Below are 22,196 nucleotides of genomic sequence, written 5' to 3'. Positions count from 1 at the left end.
CCATTGCATAGCAAAGGGTCGCAAGGTTATGGGTTTTACCGGTCAAGATCCCAATGATAGAAAATAAAATTGGGCTCGACCATTACACAACAGAGGGTCAAGATTCCAATGGTAGAAAAATAAAATCGGGCTCGACCATTTCGCGGCTGAGGGTCACGATTCCAATGGCAGAAAAATAAAATTGGGCTCGACCATTGCACAATAGAGGGTCAAGATCCCAATAAAATTGGACTCGATCATTTCACAACAGAGGATCAAGACACCAATGGTAGAAATTTAAAATTGGTTAGTTGTTTTGATTTTGAAATTTTTTAATTTTGTGATTTTTTTCGAATTTTATTTTTGTTTTTGAAAAAGAAATCGATGACAATTTTCGAGGAAAGGTCATGGTATTAGGATAATATAGACAAGTTGTTAAAATTTTGGCATGGTGTTAAAACCTTGACTTAAATCTGATAAAAAAAAGTGTTGAAACTTTGTACAAGGATCAAGGTGTTGAAACACCGATATGCATGAGAAACATGAGTGGTGCGAATTTTGAATTTGAAGGAGAAAACTTTTATGCATGTTTTTTTTTCCTTTTGAAAGAGATGTGATAAACAAAAAGTTCAATTTTTTTTTCATTTATGAAAATATGTATGCAGATCTTTTTGTCTTTTTGAAGGAAAGAATAACCATTCATGAAAAAAAGGTTTTGAAGGTATGTATATGATGTTGGTTTATTGTAACAATTCTTTTATATTTATGCATGATGCAAGACTGTGAAACTATTTGACATTCTTTTATTTTGTTTTGGTTGGGTCAATTTGTTTTCTTTGAAATCATCCAATTTATGAAGATTTAGACCTTCATTTTTTTTACAATGGATGTCACAAATTCTAAAGTCAAATGTTCAAAATGAAGCTTGTGGGCTAGAAATTTTCTATTGAAATACTAGTGTATGCATGCTTGATATTGGAGATTGGTCGGAAGTGTAAAAGAGATGTTTGGAAGGGTTTGGAGGAGACTAGGATGGTTGTTCGAGCATATCATTCCTCATACATTCCTCAATGGAGATGTAACATGTGAATGTCAATATGAAATATGATATACCCAAAGGCTGTCTGAGTTTGGCGTTTGGAAAAATGAATATAGGGACCTATGTCATGAATGTGAGAGTAAGAAATTCATGGGTGACCCATAAAATTGCCCCAATTTTGGTTGTATGATTTATGAAAGCCAGGACGAACCAAGATCATGCAAGGTCCAACAAGGGGGCCATAGTTTTGAGTGTGGGTTCAGATGAAAAATTTGTGTGAGATTAGCAAAGCTGTCCCAATTTTGAATGGGCGAAAAGGTCATTTAAAACTTACAAAGTTGTCCCAGGTTTGGAGAAATGAGCAAAAATGTCATTAAAACCCACAAGGATGCGTCTAGTTTGGGGATTGGGAGAAGAGTTTGAAGGAAATATGAGTTTTGTTTCAAAAAGTGGTAAGGGATATGAAGATGATTGGCTAAACGGATTGCCCCTGTTTGCTTGATTTTCTTTTCCATGATCTTAATCAATAGGGAGTTCCATTCTTCCTAGGACATTTTTTTATTCTTTCATTTTTTTTTAACCGCATTATTAGTCATTTTGTCTTGTCTCAAAATTAAGCTTTATTAAAATTTGAGCAACCACCATTCAATCTGTGTGGACTTTTATTGTGTTTGTAATGTGGCTTGGGCTGAAGGGTTTTGAAAGATAGGGTATAAAGGCTCAAATCATTATTTGTGGGTTACTTGAAACAAGAGTTGCCATCTACACCTTGTATCAGTTATTCGTTAAACCCTTTGACTACTTGCTATTTTTTCAATTTTCCTTCTTCGTGACTTTGTGATTCTCTCTATTTTTTATTTACTTTTAATGAATTGTCTTCATTTGATCACTAAGTGTTTTTTTTTTTTTTGCATTTTGAGTGGACTTCTATGGTGATGATAACCCTTGTTTGGGTAAAATTTGGAAAAAAAAAATATTTTTGGCTCAAATAGGGTATCAAGGGATATTTTATATTTTTTTGGATAAAGAAAGGTGGCCACACATCATTTCAAATTTTGATTGCTTTATTTTCAAAAGATTAACTTTGTGACATTACTAGATGACCTCAACACGTGTAATTTTTATTTTCTTTATATTTTTTTTCTTTTATTTTACAGATTCAAGGATCTCCCAAATAAATACCAGCGAAGGTAATCTCAATATGGAAAATCAGAACATGTGTAAAACTTGTGTTCATTATTTGAGCTCAAATAGCATGATTAAGGACAATCCTTTGTTAAGTGAATGCTAGAGGATGGATATTTTCAAGTAATGCATACATAAATAATTCATCAGAAAATATAAGTTTAGTCATTTGACCACAGAAAATTATAACATCCACTATAATTAAATTTTTTTGCTTTATTTTTTTTAATGTCACAAATTTAACGATATGCATCGAAAAAAAAATGACTCAAATTGTGATGTATATTTTTTGTGTTTTTATTTTGTGAAGCAAAAATGATAAAACTTATAGAAAGATTTTTTTTTTCATAACCAAAGAAAATTAGGTTTAGGGAATGAGACAAAACTAGCCTTAGAAGCCAGGCAAAATTGGGCTCAGGGTGTTAGACAGTGTTAGGCTAAGAGGGTAATAAAAAATTGGATTGAGAGGGATAGGGAAAGACTGGACTTAGTGGTCCAAACATAATTGGACTTCATGCACAGACACAATTGAGTTTAATGGGATAAACAATTGGGCTTAAGTAAGGAATTTGACACAATAGGGTTTAATGGATCAAACACAATTGAGCCTAATGGGTTAGACATAATTGGGCGTAAAAAATGTTTCTTAGTGTCACAATGAATATTAAAAATGAGTTTGAAATTCTCTTTTTTTTTTGGATATATAGGTCACTCATGAATGAAATTGACCATCAATCCAAAAATATCAAGAAAACAAATTTATGCACATGTTATAAAATTTTTAATTACAATGCAGAAAAGAATCAAAAATTAATTGTATGCTCAAAACGTTTTTACACAAAATGAGAAAATTATGAATTTGACGTGTTAAAATAAGTTTTGTTTTTGTATTTTTTTACCATTTTTTTAAGAAATTCTGAAGAACTTGATAACAAGAAAAAATGAAAAATAATTAAAAATGAATTGAAACATAAACTTTTTTTTCATATACCTTTTTTCTTTAATTTTTTAATTTTTTTAATATCATGAAAAATTTATTTTCAGGTATAACAAAAATATGAATCATAAATATTGAAACTAATCTCCCTTTTATGTCCTACTTGGTATGGAAAAACTTCTTTTATATCCTACTTGGTATGGAAAAACTTGTTTTGGTCTATGAGCTTTAGCGAATTCAATGCCAACATTAAATCATCTCACAGGCCTCTAGAGCTGAAGTCAACCTCAGGACATAACCACAATTATAAACAATCTAACAAATGTGACATGCCAAGAGGAAGCAAACTCTAGATGAAGTCTTCACAATAGCCAAGTAGATTCGAGATCTAACATGTCAATCGTTGGACCTCCACTTCTTAAGGCTCACTCAGACCCGGGTATAGGGCCCAATATCAAAATAAATGTAATAACCTATTATGTGTGATGAATCATTATTTTCTTCACTTCACTTAGTTTATTGTGCTAAAATTAATCGGGGAATTGTGCTTAAATGTCCGATATTATTCCGTTTTCGTTAATTATGCGTAATTTGATCAGAAATTCTTATTTTAATTAATTTGAATTATCTGACCTTATTATTTTCATTAATGATTGCAGGAAAATTATTGGGGATTAAATTTTGTGGAAGAAATTAATTAGGAGCATCACACGGCCAAACCATGTTGAAAAGCACATGAAATAAAAGAGGAGACCACTACATTGCAAACTCACGGTTTTATAATTCTTTTGGAAGATAACAATTTTATTTTGGAGGAAACCACATTCTTTAAGAAAAGGCTACGACAACTCCTTGTTCCCAAATGAAGAATTTTGCAATTGGCAAGAATTTGGAATGAAGAAGGGCCACCAAATGAAAGTTCACGTAAGTTCATGGAATTTATTAAGGGAAGTGGTTTCATGGCCCCGCTAGCTTGAAAAATTGGAGAAAGAAACAACACATCACTCACGGTTTTGGAAAGAATAATGGAAGCACACTTTTTCTTGGCTGAACGTGATTTTTAAGTGGCTTCTTGGCCATTAATTGAAGAAAAAAAAGCCACCACTCACGTTTTATTCCCTATTCAAGTTATTTTGGCATTTAGTTAATGGCTAAGGAGCACCAAGAAGTTCTGAATTTTATTTGAAGTAAGAGTAAAGAGAGGGGACCACGTTGCTTTCCATATTGCACATCCAATAATTAACCTGAAGCTTGCTGAAACAAGGGGGCACTTCACCACTTTCTATACATTTTGGCTGCAACTCACATAAAGAAGGAAGAGGGAAGTGGACGGCCCACTTTGACTACATGTGCAGATTTTAATTCCCATGTTTTTCCACTACACGGTTTTGAGTCTTCAATTGATAACAAAAGCACATGTACCCATTCATTCCAGCAAAGCCATCACGTTGAGGGAAAGAAGCAACACACCCATGAGAAGCTTGGAAGCTGCAAGGTGAAGAGAGACACGGCCATGGCAGCAGCTCACGCAGCACTTGAAGAAGAAGACGCCGAACACAAGGCCTTGGAAGAAGGAGAACCGTCCAGCAGAAGAGGCTTCACGGTCCAGCAGCTTGAAGCTGGAGTAGCCACCTGCAGCAAGGCCAAGGAGAGGAGCACACGGGAGAGAAGAGAACGGAGCAGCTGCACCAGCACACGCCCACCATCTTCACTCACGGTCCATCATCATCCTGCAAGGCTTCATCACCACCAGCAACCGAGAAAGCAAAGAGAAGCCACCAAGAGGAGAAGTGTTTGGACAGCAGCACAGCCTGCAACATCCAGAGCTTGGGAGGCACTCACAGTCCACGTGAAGAAGCAATGATCTTAAAATTCCAGCAGCTGAAAGTGCAGCATGAGAGACCAACACCAGAAGGTGCTGTCACGGTATTGTTGGAGAGGCATCCAGCAGCCACATCCAAGTTCAAGTATTCACATGGTCCAGCTGAGATGGAATGAAGATGCAGCATGATGATTAATGGAGCAAAAGAGGAACAACCGTGAGCAAAGAAGCTGGAATGGTGCTCACGGTGCAGCACCTTGAAGAAGCACGGTCCAAAGAGAAAAAGCACACAGGCTGGAAGGAAGAAGGGGAAAGCATCCATCCATGCAGCAAAGAGAATGAGAAGCTTCAAGGTCCAGCTTGCACAGAGGAAGCTACAGAGTGTGGGCACCACCTTTCAAGGAATTTGGCAACATCCCCTTGGATTAAGGAAGCAGAAAACAAACCCAGCAGCTTGGGAGATTTTTAGGAGTAGTTTTTAGGAGTAGGAATTAGGAAGCAATTTATGTGCTGGCTTTGATTTTTCTTCCTCCCGTTGGGGAGGTTTTGTTTCCATTTTCAGTTCATTGCTTATTTCCAATTGCACAATTTAATTTCTTTTAGAAGTGTATTTGTTTTGCAATTTATCTTTTTCTGGTCTAGTTTCTGGAATTTTATTTGAAGTATTGAATCATTACATGAATCTTTTTCATTTTCAGTCAAGTGATTTTATTTTACTGTCTCTTTATTTTACCGTCTGCTATTACGTTTTACGCACGTTTGCAATTCCAACATTTTGATTTCAATCACTGTGTAACTTTCCATTTTCCATTTTTACCGTCCTTTACCGTTCAGTTTTTACAGTCTTTAAAATTTATTTCAATGTGTTTTAAATTCAGTTGTCTTATTTAAATTCCATTTTTAATTTAATTTTATCCACACAAAAACACAATCAAAACCCCCCATTACGTGTTTAATCTGAGACTGAACCACAAATTGGTCCTTGAGCGACGACCTAGGAGTCACTTCCTAGTAAAATATACTGCATTATTTCGTGCAATCAAATTTGACGGGTCGCGACGCCCGTATCAATTTTGGCGCCGCTGCCGGGGAGAATTCCATGTTGTGGCCGTGGAGACCTGGGCTCGTATCCCAGCAGCCACACCAAAATAGACCACACTTAGTCTTTTGCACTCCTGGGCAAAATTAAGACGCAAATCAGGGAATGGTTCAAAGGACTTTTAGGAAGACTGACACAACTCAACAGACAGAAAATAAAGACTCACAAGAAAAACAAAAAGAATTTACAGAGTTCTCAAGAAATCTAGACAGAGAAAAGAAAGTAGACAATATCCAACACATAGTCAAGAAAAGCAGATACTTACAGAAATCTTCCAAGCAATTCAATACACGGAAAAATAATCAATCAGCTTAAGAGGTGAATTAAAAATAACATAACCTCACGGATGCACTATCAGTGTTTCTCTCAAGTGTTTAAGGTAAATCAATTTCAACTCAATGTACTCAAGAAAACAAACACAAGTAGACTTGGCAAGCTTCTAATATCAACACTTAAAACATATGCATGTTCAGATCTAAAGGTCTTTACTGGGTTGTAATGGGGTCAAGGACAGGTGAGGATAAAATATGGATAAGTAGCTAGATCTCAGAAGAATTAGAGGAGCACTGGGAAAAAGTGTAAACACAGTGAAATCTCACTCAAACCTCTAATTCAATCCTTTTCTCAACTCCATTATTCACAAAATTATTTTTCAATTTTCTCTTTTTCTCATCAACATTTTTTTTTTCATCCTGTCTCTTTTCTTTTCTCTCTTTATCACACAACAGGATATAATTTATATTTTTAAAACATGATGAAGAACCAACTAGCCAATTCATCAGAATTCCCAAGGAGACCACACTTTTTCACAAAACACTTCTATAGCTCCAGACTTTCCTAAGGTTAAGGTAATCATTGTTTTTCGCTTAGGGTCAGTATATGAGCTTTAAAACAAACAAACGAGGAAAGTATAGGCTCAAAGGGGTTATCAAAGGATAATAACAAGGTAGGCTTATTTGGCTAAAGAGGCTCAAGAATAAAATTGCCTTTATCACTTCCAAAAATGCATATGAATCAAGTCTATCAAAAAGAATCAAGCCAAGGCATATGTGCAAGCAATCAAGAGACATATCACACACAAGAAAGAACATAAAGTGGCTCAAATCTCACACAGGGTATTCGTGTTATAATCAATTCACCCTCTCAAACATTATAATTATCTTCCACGCAGAGAAAAGCAAGGATGTCAAACTATAAGTGTTAATGAAGTGAAGGAAAAATCTACAACTTAGACAAACTCCAGAAATCAAGAGAAAAATGTAAAATTTATTGCAAACAAAACACACTAAAAACAACTTAAAACAGAAAAAATTTAACACTCAAAAACAAAAAATTTAACACGCAAAACACACAGAACAAAGAAAATACAGAATCTCTCCCAATAGACCACACTTAAACTACACATTGTCCTCAATGTGTTCTAGGCATGTCATCAGCAATCAAAACAGTAAACATATCATGGACAAGTGCAATGTGGTTCCAAAGTATTGACATGCAGAGGTATAACACCCAAATTATCATACTGAACATCAGATATATCCTTAGAACATGAATCAATTTCAAAATTACATGCAATACCAATAACAGACTCAGATTCATGTTCAGTGCATGGAGAATAAACATTGAAATGTGATATCAAAAAGTGGTTCTCATCATACACAGAGGGAAAATTAAAAGCATGCTCATCAATATTATGATTATCAACATACCTCTTAACAACATAATTATCAATACAATCAAATTGAGGTATGTTGGTGGAAATTGAAAATGGTCTACCTAGCTCAAAAGTGTTTCTCATATCTGCCTGTCCCTCATGATTTTTATCACTCTCCTCAGGTGCGAGAGTAGGGACATCTGAAGGTGGGAAAGTAGGTTGCACAGTAGTAAGCTCATAACTCTGCTCCTTATCCCCTATATCGATGGCACTGTCATCATCATCTGGAATCTGGACAGTCTGAAATGGTCTCTCTGAATTTTGAGACTGTTCCTCAGTTAGTTGAGTAGCCATCTGCCCTATCTGATTATTCGAACTCTCAATGATAGCTTGTGTCTTTTGTTGCAGCTCCATAATTTCTCGCTTAAACTGAATGCTATGCATGGTTCTCTGCTCCAATAACTCCTTCATTGCAGGTTCAGAAGTAGAAGGCTGAGGAGCTATTTGAGTAGGAGCATCATACTGCTGACTCTCGTATTGCGGGATTGACGGAGGGATAAAAGTATCCTGAGATGGTGCTGCCTGATATTTCTGTGGAGCATCGTACCATCCCAAACTCGTGTCATTCCATCCAGGATTGTTGTTGTAACCATACTGCACAAGGGAGAAGTTGCTCAGAAATTGATGCTCAAGATATCCCCAATCGGTAACGGATCCTAGAGGAAGAGAGTTTTTCCAATCCTTAGCTGCTCCTTGTAATGAATGCGGAAATGCTTTCAAGAAAATGTGATCATCTGGAACATTTGGAGGTTTCATAAAACAGCAAATTTCATAGAAGTTCTCCAAATGCGTATGTGGGCATTCATTCGCAAGTCCACGAAAATGGGGCAGCAAATTTATCAGTTCAGTGGTGAGGACTAAATGATCACCATCCTCAGTAAGTGGAACCGGCTCCCAAAGGGAGCTCTGAGAAGTTTGAGGATGAGACATATTGTTCTCATCATAGAAATCAGCAGAATAATAATCATTGTACCAAGCAGTAGCAGAATCATAATTAGAGACATTGGCAGAATAAGCAGTATTCACATAGCCAGAATAGGTAGACATGGAAAAATAAAAATAAAAAATAAAAATAAAACAAATAAAAAGTAAATACTAAAAATCACAACACATTTATACATGCAACACACACACAAAAGACAGATCAATTTTTTTCTTTTTTTAATTAGCAGACAAAACACATACGACACGCATACAGAGAATAGAACATCACAACACAAGAATAAACACAACACAATTAAACATGCTACACTCACAAACAAGATTGAATTTTTTTTTAATAACAACTAAATACAGAACACAGCACAATTAAACACATATAAACACAACATATATTAACACAGTAAAATTTAAAACAAAAAAAACCTGACAACGCCGCCAAAATTTGCTGAAGGTGTCGTTGCCGCCTACAAAAAATTAAAAGACAAAACACACAAAATACACATATTAGCAGAACAAAAATTTACATAACGAAATCTGAAACCAAACCTCCATTGATCCCCAGCAACGGCGCCAAAATTTGATGCGGGCATCGCGACCCGTCAAATTTGATTGCACGAAAATAATGCAGTATAAGCTAGGAAGTGACTCCTAGGTCGTCTCTCAAGGACCAATTTTGAGTTGGTTCAGTCTCAGATTTTTAATGAAGGGGGGGTGTTTTTGTGATTTTTGGTTGCGGTAAAATTAAAATGGACTAGAAATTAAATAACACAAAATTAAAAACACTGAAGTAAATTTTAAAGACTGTAAAAACTGAACGGTAAAAGATGGTAAAAATGGAACAGTAAATATTCAGAAACGGTAGAATTGAACAGTGTAGAAAACAATAAACGATAAAATAAAAGAGACGGTAAAATTAAAAGCACTGAAAATGAATGAACACTTGAAAATAAAATTCTTGAATAGGTAAAAATTCCACGAGCAAAACAAACTTATACTGCTTGAGAAATAAGAACTACATTTTTGCACTGTTTGAAATGGAAACTGAGAACCCCTGGAAGATTTGATTAGATTTGAGAGTAGTTTAGGAGTAGTGTAAGAAACACTCTCAGTTCCTCTCTTCCAGGGGTTCTCAGTTTCCATTTCAAACAGTGCAAAAATGTAGTTCTTATTTCTCAAGCAGTATAAGTTTGTTTTGCTCGTTGAATTTTTACCTATTCAAGAATTTTATTTTCAAGTGTTCATTCATTTTCAGTGCTTTTAATTTTACTGTCTCTTTTATTTTATCGTTTATTGTTTTCTACACCGTTCAATTCTACCGTTTCTGAATATTTACTTTTCCATTTTTACCATCTTTTACCGTTCAGTTTTTACAGTCTTTAAAATTTACTTCAGTGTTTTTAATTTTGTGTTATTTAATTTCTAGTCCATTTTAATTTTACCGCAACCAAAAATCACAAAAACACCCCCCCTTCATTAAAAATCTGAGACTGAACCAACTCAAAATTGGTCCTTGAGAGACGACCTAGGAGTCACTTCCTAGTTATACTGCATATTTTCGTGCAATCAAATTTGACGGGTCGCGACGCCCGTATCAATGTGAAGTGTGTGAAGAGAGAAACCTAAGACTACTTAAAATCACACATACAAAACAATCAAAAACATCTCAGTCATATATAACATGTCTTCTACCTAGGGTTCAATATTCAACAATTATAAAAAAAATACACTCATGCAAAAAATAAAATACACACATGCAGTTATTTACAATAGCAAGACACATATAGAATTATTCCAAACATTACAAAACACAATAATATACATGCTCAATGAGAAAAGGGGAAAGAAAAACATAAAGAAAACCACATAAATTTTTCATATTTAATTAAATGGATTGACTCTCTTAAAATTGGTCCCTAGTGGAGTCGCCATCTATCGCAACCGGGATCGCGATGGGGGATTGGCAAAACTCTAACAAAAAAATGTCATTTAGTGGAGGTTTTTTTTTCAATTTGCATGGGTTTTTACCCTCCGCAAAGTAATTTCTGGGAGTTTTTCAAATCTCCGCAGTTTGAGTCGCCACAACCTATTTGCGGGGGTTTTACGCACCCCTGGTATCACATTCAATTTACGGAGGTTTTTCTACTAAGGGTAAAAACCTCCTCTATTACTGGATGTATCTTGTGGGAGTTTTTAACCTCCTTTATATTCAACTATTTAATTACAAAAAAATACTTGTATTTTTTACACTATTTTTTAAGATTAATATATGTTATTCAATGAGCTTGCTGAAAAAATAATAATGAAAAACAATAAATATATAAAATTGTAAAATACTGAAAAATAATTCAAAATTAATGTATTGATGATTTAAAATAATATACATTCATTGACAATTACAATGTAAATATAAAAAAATACATAATGTTTAAATAACATTACAAGATTGACCAAAAAATCTAACATGGTAGAAAACTACCAAACCAATTAAAAACATATAGACTAATATTGATGAACTAAACAAAATCCCTAACACATAAAAGTTAAACATGAGACCAATAACTCTGCATTTGCTTCCTACTACTGAAGTAAAACAGCTTCACTTCATCAACTACTTCCCTTCATCAACTATTATTGCATGCCCATTTGCATATCAAGAACACACCATTCATATTGCATAATAATAACAGCCTCTAATAAAAATAATATTTCAGCTACATCATATTTACAAGCACACAACCCTTTTCCCTTCACATAGCCTATATAAATACCTTATTTCCCATAATCCAAAGATTCAACAGGGTAACAAATATTCAAACTCATTTCAAACAAAACACACAAACATGAATAATAGCTTTTACAAACACCTATCATCAATACTAGTATTACTTCACACAGTCACCAATGACACATCAAAACTACACGAACTCAACATGCATATTCAACAAAACCAGTTATTTCCTTACTTCATCACCCGCTCTTGTTGCATCACTAGCTTGCTGAAATAATAAAAAAAATTAATAAAAATAAGCAACAATATATTAATAACCATGAAAATTCAAAATTAAAAGACTGAAGTTTAACGATATAAAATAGGAATGCCCACTAGTGCAGTCAGAGGCAATGGCACCAGTTACTTTTGTCTATAGGCACCGATTCTTGACCCGAGGCATAAGAAGACGAGGTAAAAAGTCTCCACTTTTATGCCTCGACTGTGAACCGAGTCAAAACGATGTAGGATTTAACCTCCGTTTAAAAGTAATCGAGGCATTATGGTCACCACAAGATCGCATATCTCAGCCATAACAATCGAAAGTCATATACAAAACCCATATCTCAACCATCAATCTTAACCAAAATTACCAGATTAAAACTCCATAACAGGAAAAACCCCGAATTAGATCTCAAATCGTAGATTAAAACACAAAAATTACCACATTAAAATACCAAAATTACCATATTGAAACCTAACATCACAAATCCCGAAGAAATCAGATCCTCAATTCATCAAAACAGAAACCCCAAAAATTTAAGAACAACCCAAACCCTAAACGCAGAATCAGCACCACCAAAATCATAGTTCCGTTTTTTACGCTGCCTTAACGGAATACCTAGCCCTTCACCTTTGTCATCGTTGCTGGAGGTCACTCACGACATGTCTTCGTCGACTTCTCTCACTATGCGGTGAAGCAGCAAAGGAAAAGAGAAAGGGAACATCCCCTTTGCGCCGCGAATCAGGACGACCAACGTCCTCACATAGTCACCGCAACCTCGCCGCACCATCGCTCCGTGATCGTCGCACCTCCACGAGCCACCACGAGAATCGTTGCGAGCCACCACGAATGCTGCCTGTCGCGCCTTCTCTCACTGTGTGGCGAAGCAGCAAAGGAAAAGAGAAAGGGAGCCTCCCCTTTGCATCGCGAATCAGGACGACCAACGTCCTCGCACAATCACCGCGACCTCGCCGCACCAGATCGTCGCGCCTCCACGAGCGCCACTACGAGCCACCACGAACGCCTCCTGTCGCCTTCTCTCAGTGTGCGGCGAAGCAGAGGAAAAGAGAAATGGCCTTTTGCGGTGAAGAGAAATGGCAGAAGCTGTGCGGGACGAGGGATAAAGAGAGAAAGAGAAAAGTATTCGAAAATCTTTTTGAAGTATATGCCTCGGGTGCCCATTTAACTGAGGTCATATTGTGCACATGCCTCGGGTCCCCCACTAAACCGAGGCAGTATATCAGAGTTCAAAAAATTGCCAGGCCAAAAGTTAAATATGCTAAGTTTTCAGAATATTAAGCACTGGTTGGTACTTTAACCGAGGTCATATAGTGTATATGTCTCGGTTCCCCTATAACCGAGGCATAAAAGTTTGATTAATCTACGAAAATGCCATCGCGTTTTGATAGGTTTCAGTTGCTCCTAAACCGAAACCTATTGTGCGAGTTTAAATCCTCTTTTTTTACCAGTGGTCGTTGAACACAAAACGCCATTAGAATAAATAAAAGACTGAACTATATATGTGATAGTTGTTAAGGAAAAAACAAACAGATTATAATCTTTTTCCCACTGTTGGAGCTAGCAAAACCTAGTAGCTGCTGATTAAATGCCCTCTCAACTTTTTCTGATCCTTCATCACAGGAAGCCTGTAACCAAGAAATTATCCTAACTTCAACAGTAATATAACACAATAACACAAAATGTAGAGAAAAAAAGTAAAATCTAACTTATTACTTGTATAAAGATGAAATATGATATGATTCCAATTGCTTATCATTAACCTTGCATACTTGTTTCAACTTGGACTTTCACTACAGGTTCCAAATTGGAATTGTCTAAAGAGAAATCTTAACAACATTCAATGTATTTCAACAGGTAAGCTTGGCTATATAAACCAAGTTTTCATCTAATCTAACACTAGTTAGCCATGTTAATATCCAGATTCAATTAACACCATTTTTTAAGGTTTTCCTTTTAATGGTTTATCTTATTGCTCTCTTAGCTCTTCCTCTTAATATTGAAGCAAAATGCTACATTATTGAAATACTTCGACTCCATAAGATCTACAACAAACGTAGCCAGACTAGTGGAATGAACCTGATAGCACCAATCCAAAACCAAAAAAATCATATCGAAACAACAATAACAAAAACATTTATCAACAAAATTGTCATAACGTACAACGCAAAGGAGAAGTTTGTGGTACAAAGCAGAGTGGAAGGCGCAGCCATTGGCCACCTTCACGAACTCCATGAGCGTATCCAACACGAGTTCCTTGAGCGTCTCGTCAGACTGTGCCGAGGCAAGAATGTCGAGGAGTGACTTGAGGAACTCATCGAATTTAGAGCGGAGCCAGGTGAGGTAGATGAACTCGGACTAGTCAGCAGTGGAGGGAGCAACCGCGGAGGTAGCGACAACGGAGGAGAAAGGGAGCTTTGGTAGAAGAGGGAGGAAGAAAGAGTGGAGAGAGAGTAGGGATTCGAGGACGTGGTGAGGAGGAGAAGAAGGGAAAAGGAATGTGAGGAGAAGAGGGAGGTTGTTGATGTGCGAGGCGGAGGAGAGAAGCTGGTTCCCTAGGGTTTTCAACTCTACGACGCTGTATCTTCCTTTCTTCTTCTTCCTTGGAGGATCCACGCACACCATGGTTCGACGCAGAAGAGGAAGTGTGTCAACACTAGGAAAAAGGGAATATGAAATATATTATGAAGTTTGGAAAATTCAAGGAACAGTGGGAAAATTTTGAAAGTAGGAAGGAAGATTTTGGAAATTTGAACGTAAGAGGGAAGGAATAATGCTATAAAAATGTATTTTAATTTATAGAGGCTATATACCTCTTCTAAAAACAATTAAAACTCCCGTTATTATTGACCATCAAACAATTCATCATAATAATTTTAAATAATGTTAATTTGGGGAGAGTTTTTATAACCTCCTCAAACAACTCGTACTAAATGTCTTTTTTTTTAGTGTCTTGTAAATAATGTGGAGTTTGAAAATTAGAGTTTGTAGTCGCCACCATAGTTTATTCTAAAAAACTACGAAAAACCTTAAAATAAAGACATGGCCTACGAAACAAAAAATTATGGATTCGGGAGTTATTTACTTGTAGGGAAGGTATTAGCAACCTACAAGGCATGCCCTAAGGTAGTACATTTAATCAAATATGCAAAGTTTTTTTTTTCCAAAATGGTTATTTTCCCCGAAAATAACATTGCAAGATAATACAAATAAAAGAAATATATTTTTTATTTTTAAGAAGCCCCGACAAGGATTGATCTTGCTTCTACGCATTCTCATGTGAGAAATCAGTGGTACGTAGTTCTTTTGAAAATAAGTCTTGAAAGATATTAAAGAAAATATTTGGAAATTCTTTTGGAATGATTATGGCTAATTTTGGATTTTTAAGGAAGTGAACCTGATAAGGACTAGCCTTGCTCCTACGTATCTCCACTCTTGCTGTAGAATTAAGGATCACATAGTTCTGGTTGTTTATCATTTGAAAAGAGTTTATATTTTTTATTTTTTGAGATTTTATGATATTTTTGGTATTTTTGGATTATCTTGAAGAAAAAGTTGTAATGGTGTAATCAATAAGCTGGATATAAAACAAATAGATGATAAAATTATTTTTCTATTTTTTTTAAAAAAAAGTTTTGTACATTTTATGACTTTTTTTGACATAATTGACATGATTGAGAAAAATTAAGATGAAAACATAATTACACAAAGATTTACACTTACTTGCAAGAAAACAACATTTTTTAATTTTTTTAACTATCAAGAAAATCCGAGACTTTGCATGATAATCAAAATGATTATTAATTTCATCTTATCTACTCTCGTATATTTAAGAATTCATCATTCTTTTCATCAATGTTAATGCTACTCTATAAATTACCTCAAACCCGATGTCTCGGCGAAGAAAGCCTAATCATAATCACTAGTTTACAATGTCTTGTTTCCTCAGCAATTAATCATGCATTATAATGAACAAAAGCTTAAAGGCAACCAACCATCATACTCCTATGTCTAGGTTTATACTACTGTTGGGAGAGTTTCCCCGGATCTACATTTCCCCGTATTTGTCCATATTGACAAAATCAATAATCATGACATCGAATGAGTTAAACAATGCAGGCTTTGAGCAAAGAGGAAAAACCCTAACTATTGATGAAAGAAAGCATGTATCTCAAATAAGATGTTTAAACACTGATGAATCATTATTTTCTACACTTCACTTAGTTTATTGTGCTAGATTGAATTAGGGAATTGTACTTAATTGTCCAGTATTTTCCCGTTTTTACTGATTGTGCTTAATTTGATCAGAAATTCTTATTTTAATTAATTTGAATTATCTGAGCTAATTATTTGCATTAGTAATTGCACGGAAAATTTTGGAAATATAAATTTGGACATTTAAAAAAAAAACATTCACACACTATATTTGAAAGAAGTTGTACTGCATTGATTTATTTTGTGTGTTGATCCTTGTAAATGATGAAATATTTTTCTTGAATTTGTAGAAGCAAAATTTCAATTGGAACTCATACACCACAAGGCTATTGCAATTTGATTTCTTAATAATAGAAAGCATTCACGGATGTTGCAATGGTCCATTGAAGAATTAATTTTGGCAAGGGGAAGTTGAGAAGCTCACGGCCATTCATTAGCATTTGTAGTGGAAACCTAAATTGGAATACAAATGGAGCATCTCACGGCCATTGCTTGGAATATTTTAAGAAGTAAATCAATTGGAATGAAATAAGGGACCACAAGTTGCAAGTGCTCACGGTTTTGGAGAGAATAATGTAAGGTTTCTAGCTTGGAGGGGATCACCACTCATGGTAGTTCACGTACACATATGGGAGGAGTTTTAAAGTGCTGAATTTTATTAAAGGAAGTGGTTTCATGGCCCACATGTGAATAAAAGAAGCAGCACCGTGCACTAAATTGTTTAGGAAGAGAGAGGTTTTATTTTGGAGAAAGAAAATGATTCATTTTGCTGGAAGAAAATACCGTGGCCCACAATTGAGAATAAAGAAAGAATGATAATGCTCAATGGGATGCACGTGAAAGGAAGAACAAATTATTCATTCATTTCTTAAACACAATTGACTTGCAACCAACACCCACAATTGAAGAAGAACACGCTGGCTGGAAGAGGCTTCATTTATCGAATACCAAAAGCAGCTCCACATCCACTTCCACGGCCCCATGCAGCTGCTACCCAAGGAGGAAGCATCTTTCACACATTCCAAATGGTGGCCACGGTTTTCTAATGGTTTGATTGTAAAGAAATGGAGCTAGGAAACAAAAGGGTGCAGCACGGCATTGCTTAATGGAAATCATTCCACATCATATAGAGAAGTGAATGAAGGGATCAACTTGAGCTAACGTCCAAAAGAAAAAAAAAAAAGGGTGGAAGTGGACTTGATAGATTGGCATGCAAAATGCTGAATTTGTAGTGGGAGCCACCACTTAAGCTAAGTCATGGTTTTTTTAGAGAAAGCATATTAAAGGCCCACCTTGTCACTCATTTTACGTAGCATGATTTGAAACACATCCTCCATTATATTTTTGCAGCAAGCACCACATTGAATGAAAAGAGGGGCCACTTTCAAACAGGAGCTGCACGGTATGAGGAACTTGGCTGGAAGAAGAAGTGTTTTATTAAGAGGGGGAGCACGGTGTTGGTTTGGAAACAAGAAGGAGATGTTGAACCATCCAGCAGCAAGAAGTGCAGCCCCACACAAGAACACAGCAGCTGAGGTTGTGTTCATCAATATGAAGAAGCATCCAGCAAGAAGCCAGAGGAGCACACTGTCATGGCTGCTTAGAAGAATGAAGGAGATGGAGCTGGACGTGTGAAAGAAGAGAAACGTATGGAGTGTTGAGGCATGGAGTAAGGTGTCTCGGCAATCAGCAACTGCAGCCACCACTTGTTTCAAGCTTGGCTCTTGAACGTTTTTAAAGGAGGGAAAGGGAGAAGGAGAAGAAAGCTGCAAATGGTATATCAACCTTGGAGATTCACATCTAGCAGCTACAACTTGTGAAGAGAGAAGAGTTGGCTTCACAAGGAAAATGGGCAGCAGCAATAAGCACCATGGTGATTGATGAAGAAGCTCTTGATGCAGCATTGCAACCAGCCACACGCACATCTTGGAGTGTCCAGGGGCAGTTCACGGTCAGTAGGGAGAAGAGGTGGGGATCACGGCCAAAATAGAGAAGGAAAGGACAAATGGTGATTCAGCTGATTGAAATGGAGAAAGGAGGGGACCACGTTGAATCAAAAGAAGGTCACGGTTTTTACATTTGTTCACGGGCTGCCAATCCAAATTGCTGAAGGAGGAGAGTGTTGACACTATAAAATGCAAGCAGCAGCAGAGAATGGAGGAGGAGATTTTAGAGTAGAGTTTTAGGAGTAGTTTAGGACAGCCATGGAAGAGGCTCGCCTCTTCCTCTTTCTCTTCCGTTTTCTGAGTTTCAATGTCAATCAGTGCAAAAATGTAGTTTTATTTCTCAAGCAGTATAAGTTTGTCATGCTCATTTAATTTTTACGTGTTCAAGAATTTTATTTTCAAGTGTTGAAAGTTTGGGTGAATTTCATTTCCAGTTCAGTAATTTTAATTTTATTGTCTCTTTTATTTTTACCGTTTAATATTTTCTAAAACGTTAAAATTCTGTCAATGTATTTTTCTGGTCATCTTATTTTCAGACGTTGTTTTTACCGTTTATTTTTATGGATACTTTTGGTAAATTTTAATTACAATGTTTTTACCGTTTCTGCATAATTACTATTCCATTTTTACTGTCTTTCATTGTTCAGTTTTTATTGTCTTTTAAATTTATTTCAGTGTTTTAAATTCTGTGTTATTTAATTTGCAGTCTAATTTATTTTATTTTCCGCAAAACAAAAATCACAAACAATCCCCCCCTTTCGTGTTAAATCTGAGACTAAACCACCAAAATTGGTCCTTGAGAGACGACCTAGGAGTCACTTCCTAGATATACTGCATTTTTATTTGCACATCAAATTTGTATGACCGCGACAGCCGTATCAAACACAAATTCCATATATGAGAGCTTCAAAATATTACATTGATTCCCTAACAACAATACAAGTTTAGTTCACCATATTCATGGTGAAACTAGATGAAAAATAATGAAAGAGTGAAGGATAGAACCCTAAAAAGTTGAGTAGGTAGCCTTAGCATCCAAAATCTTCCTCCAAGGGGTGGAGAGGTGTGTGTTTGCTTCGTTCTCTGCCAAAGATCCCAACCCTAGGATGTCCTAAAGCTTATATACTATTCTAAAAAAATACAAAAAATTAGGCCCAAGCCCATAAGAATGGCGCTCAGCGGTAAATACCGCTTAGCGGCACCAGCGCGTACTCAATTTTCCCCTCAGCTGCATTTTTACCCCTCAGCGGTGCCAACGAGTCTTCAGAAGTGTCGCTCAGCGATAAATGACGTTGAGCGGTACTCGTGGCTTCTCTTCTTTTGCACTTTTTGAGTTCTTTTCTGATTCCATCTCTGTCCTACTTCACTTCTTTCATCAAAATCATCCTAAAACCTGCATAAAACAAGGAAATCAAGCATAAACCTATCCAACTCTCTTATTTCCAAAATATAAGCAAAAACATGGTTCCAAGCTAGTTTCTAAGTCTTAAAGGTATCTTTTGGTATCACTTTTAAGCATAAAAATAACAGTTTTTTAACTGTTATCACCTACGCACCAATGTAGGACTTTTTGGTTCATCAAAATCGGGCCTACGCACCAACATAGGACTTTTCGGTTCACCAAAACTAGGCCTACGTACCAACGTAGGACTTTCCGATTCACCAAAATCGGGCCTACACAACAACGTAGGACTTTCTCGCGTCATCAACCATTGAGTACGTAAGAAAACAGATGATTCACAGTCACCCACTAACATGACTTCTCAAACAACACTTATGGAAACACAACTCAACATACATATGTTCCCCTCGACACACAATCTAATTAACTTAATTACTACACTCCGCAAGAATAACCATACTAATCATGCATTTGACCACTACAACTCACCATATAATTATCCCTACAACCAACACACATCGTGATACTTAGGCTCACAACATTGCAACCATCATAGATTTCCTAGAATCGCTTCAAAACATACAACAAGTATCTAACACCACCATACATCCGAAAACATCAACAACATATTAGAAAAATACTATAGTTTCTTATAAAGTATCGCGACACCATAAAAATCACTATGACTTCTTATGCAAGTCCAAAATATCAATCAAAATACATAAATCACATAATAAATATCAAACTACTTCAAATGTCATCAATAACTACTTATACAAATACACAATAACTTAATAATTTGAACACCATTCCAAGTGTCAGAGTGGCTCAACAGAATGGTTAACGCGTTCAACAAACCAAGAGGAGGTGAATTGGTTTCTTATCGCAAATCACTCTTTTAATAATTTTCTCAAATAAATATAAATTCCTTAAAATAATTTAAACAAATTAAAATAGTAAGGAAGAGAGAAAATTGCACAAGTAATTTTTATCCTGGTTCGGATCACAGAGATCCTACATCGAGTTGTTAATCTCAACTAAGAATTAACGCTTTACTTGCACAAACCAACAAACCATTACAATCACAAAGAAAGTAAACAAGTTGAAGCTTAATACACCTCTCTTGTTACAAGAGATGAAACTCACTTCCCCTATAACCCACAAGGGATGAACACCACCTCTGAATCTTCACAAAGGATGAACACACTAGTGCAGAAAGGGCTTTAGACGTCCGTTCTTTTGGCCTTTTGACGTCCGACCTACCCCCGACGTCTTTGTGGGTGACGTTACTCAAACGTCGGGGGTAGACATCGGACATCGGACGTGTATATAGACGTCCGATGTGTTAGCCCCGATGCCTATGTAGACGTCCGGCCCCTCCCTCCCCCAACGTCTCCTTAGACGTCCGACACCTCCCTCCCCCCGACGTCTACACAGAAGTCCAGGTGTATCACCCGACGACCATATGCCTGAATGGTTTTTTGCTAGGGTTGGCGTTGGACGTCGGGTTGTGCACTGTCGGACGTTTATAGACGTCGGACAATGCACTAACAGACGTCTACTGGACGTTTTTTTTAGGGTTAAATATGTTTTTAGTCCCTAAACTATTGGCCATTTCTGGTTTTAGTCCCTCTTTCAAAATAAGGTACAATTTGTTCCTCATTCTTTTCGAAACTTTGGTTTTAGTCCTCTAAAACTAACACCGTTAAAAGTTAGCTGACGTGGCTAACGGTAGACTGACACACGGTTTTTTTTCAAATGTTTCTCACCTTTTCTTCCCTTCTCTCTCTTCCTTCCATCTTCCACCCAATTTCATCTTTCACAGCATCCCGGGTTACGCAGCAAGCATGGGGAGCCACGTGGTGGATGGCTGTGGAGAGTTCATGGCAAGTGGCGAAGAAGGTACGCTGGAATCACTAAGATGCGCCGCGTGTGAGTGTCACCGCAACTTCCACAGGAAAGAGGTTGACGGAGAGTTACAGCCACAACAACCACCGCCACTGTTACTGGTACAGCAACAACAACAACAACAACAACATGTTCCCAATTATCACAGCTACTACCCCAACAAGCACAATGGGCACCTTCACTACCCTACACCCTCTCCTTCTTCCCTCCATCATCACAGATTAGTTGGTAGCAGTGGTACACCGAGTCTGGTTCCCCTAGTGATGATGGCCTTTGGAGGCCTAGCTGAGTCCTCAAGCGAAGATCTGAACATGTTTCAGTCCAACACCGGAGGAGCACAGTTATCAGTGCAGGCGCCACTTTCTTCCAAGAAGAGGTTTAGGACTAAATTCTCTCAGCACCAGAAGGATAGGATGATGGAGTTTGCTGAAAAGATTGGTTGGAAGATTCAGAAACATAATGAGCAGGAGGTACAGCAATTTTGTTCTCAAGCAGGCGTAAAGAGACAAGTTTTCAAGGTTTGGATGCACAATAACAAGAAGCACCCAATGTAAGCCTAGCCTACACTCTTCTTCTTTTCTACATCCCTTGTCTTCCATCTTGTTTGGAAAGAAATAATAACAAAAAGAGACACCGAATTAATTTTTAAGTCAATAATATTATAGATTTCGATGTGCATATATATATATATATATATATATATATATATATATATATATATATATATATATATATATATTATTCAAGCAGAGGAAGCTAGAGCTAGCTAGCTATAGCTACATGGACACATTAAATTGACAGTAGCTGTGTAACTTCCCATTATAATTACTCATTTTCCCATTATACGTTGTTGTTTGTGATGGGGTACTTGGTCTAACTAGCTGTAAAAATATTTCATGCATAATAATTTGAAGAACTTTTGTATTTTAATCATGGAAGTGTTGGTTCGTGAACCTGTTCACTTCCTTGCTCATCAATGTAGAAGGCTTTGGAGAGAAAA

General features: G+C 36.5%; 1 protein-coding gene across 1 annotated transcript; it reads left to right on the top strand.

The window, feature by feature from the left end:
- The first annotated feature begins 17,344 nt into the window (after positions 1–17,344).
- Positions 17,345–21,826, top strand: LOC148197230 (zinc-finger homeodomain protein 1-like). The gene is made up of 3 exons (XM_088093636.1): positions 17,345–17,569; positions 17,748–17,908; positions 21,114–21,826. The coding sequence occupies exons 1-3, from the start codon at positions 17,345–17,347 to the stop codon at positions 21,748–21,750; spliced, it is 1,023 nt and encodes a 340-aa protein (XP_087949762.1). The 3' UTR covers positions 21,751–21,826.
- The last annotated feature ends 370 nt before the right edge of the window (positions 21,827–22,196 follow it).

This window comes from Vigna umbellata, chromosome 6 (assembly GCF_029865625.1).
Source record: "Vigna umbellata cultivar VRB3 chromosome 6, Vumbellata_1.0, whole genome shotgun sequence".
NCBI classification, from domain to species: Eukaryota; Viridiplantae; Streptophyta; class Magnoliopsida; order Fabales; family Fabaceae; genus Vigna; species Vigna umbellata.
The sequence above is the reverse complement of the archived record's forward strand: the minus strand, read 5'-3'. Positions and strand labels throughout refer to the sequence as shown.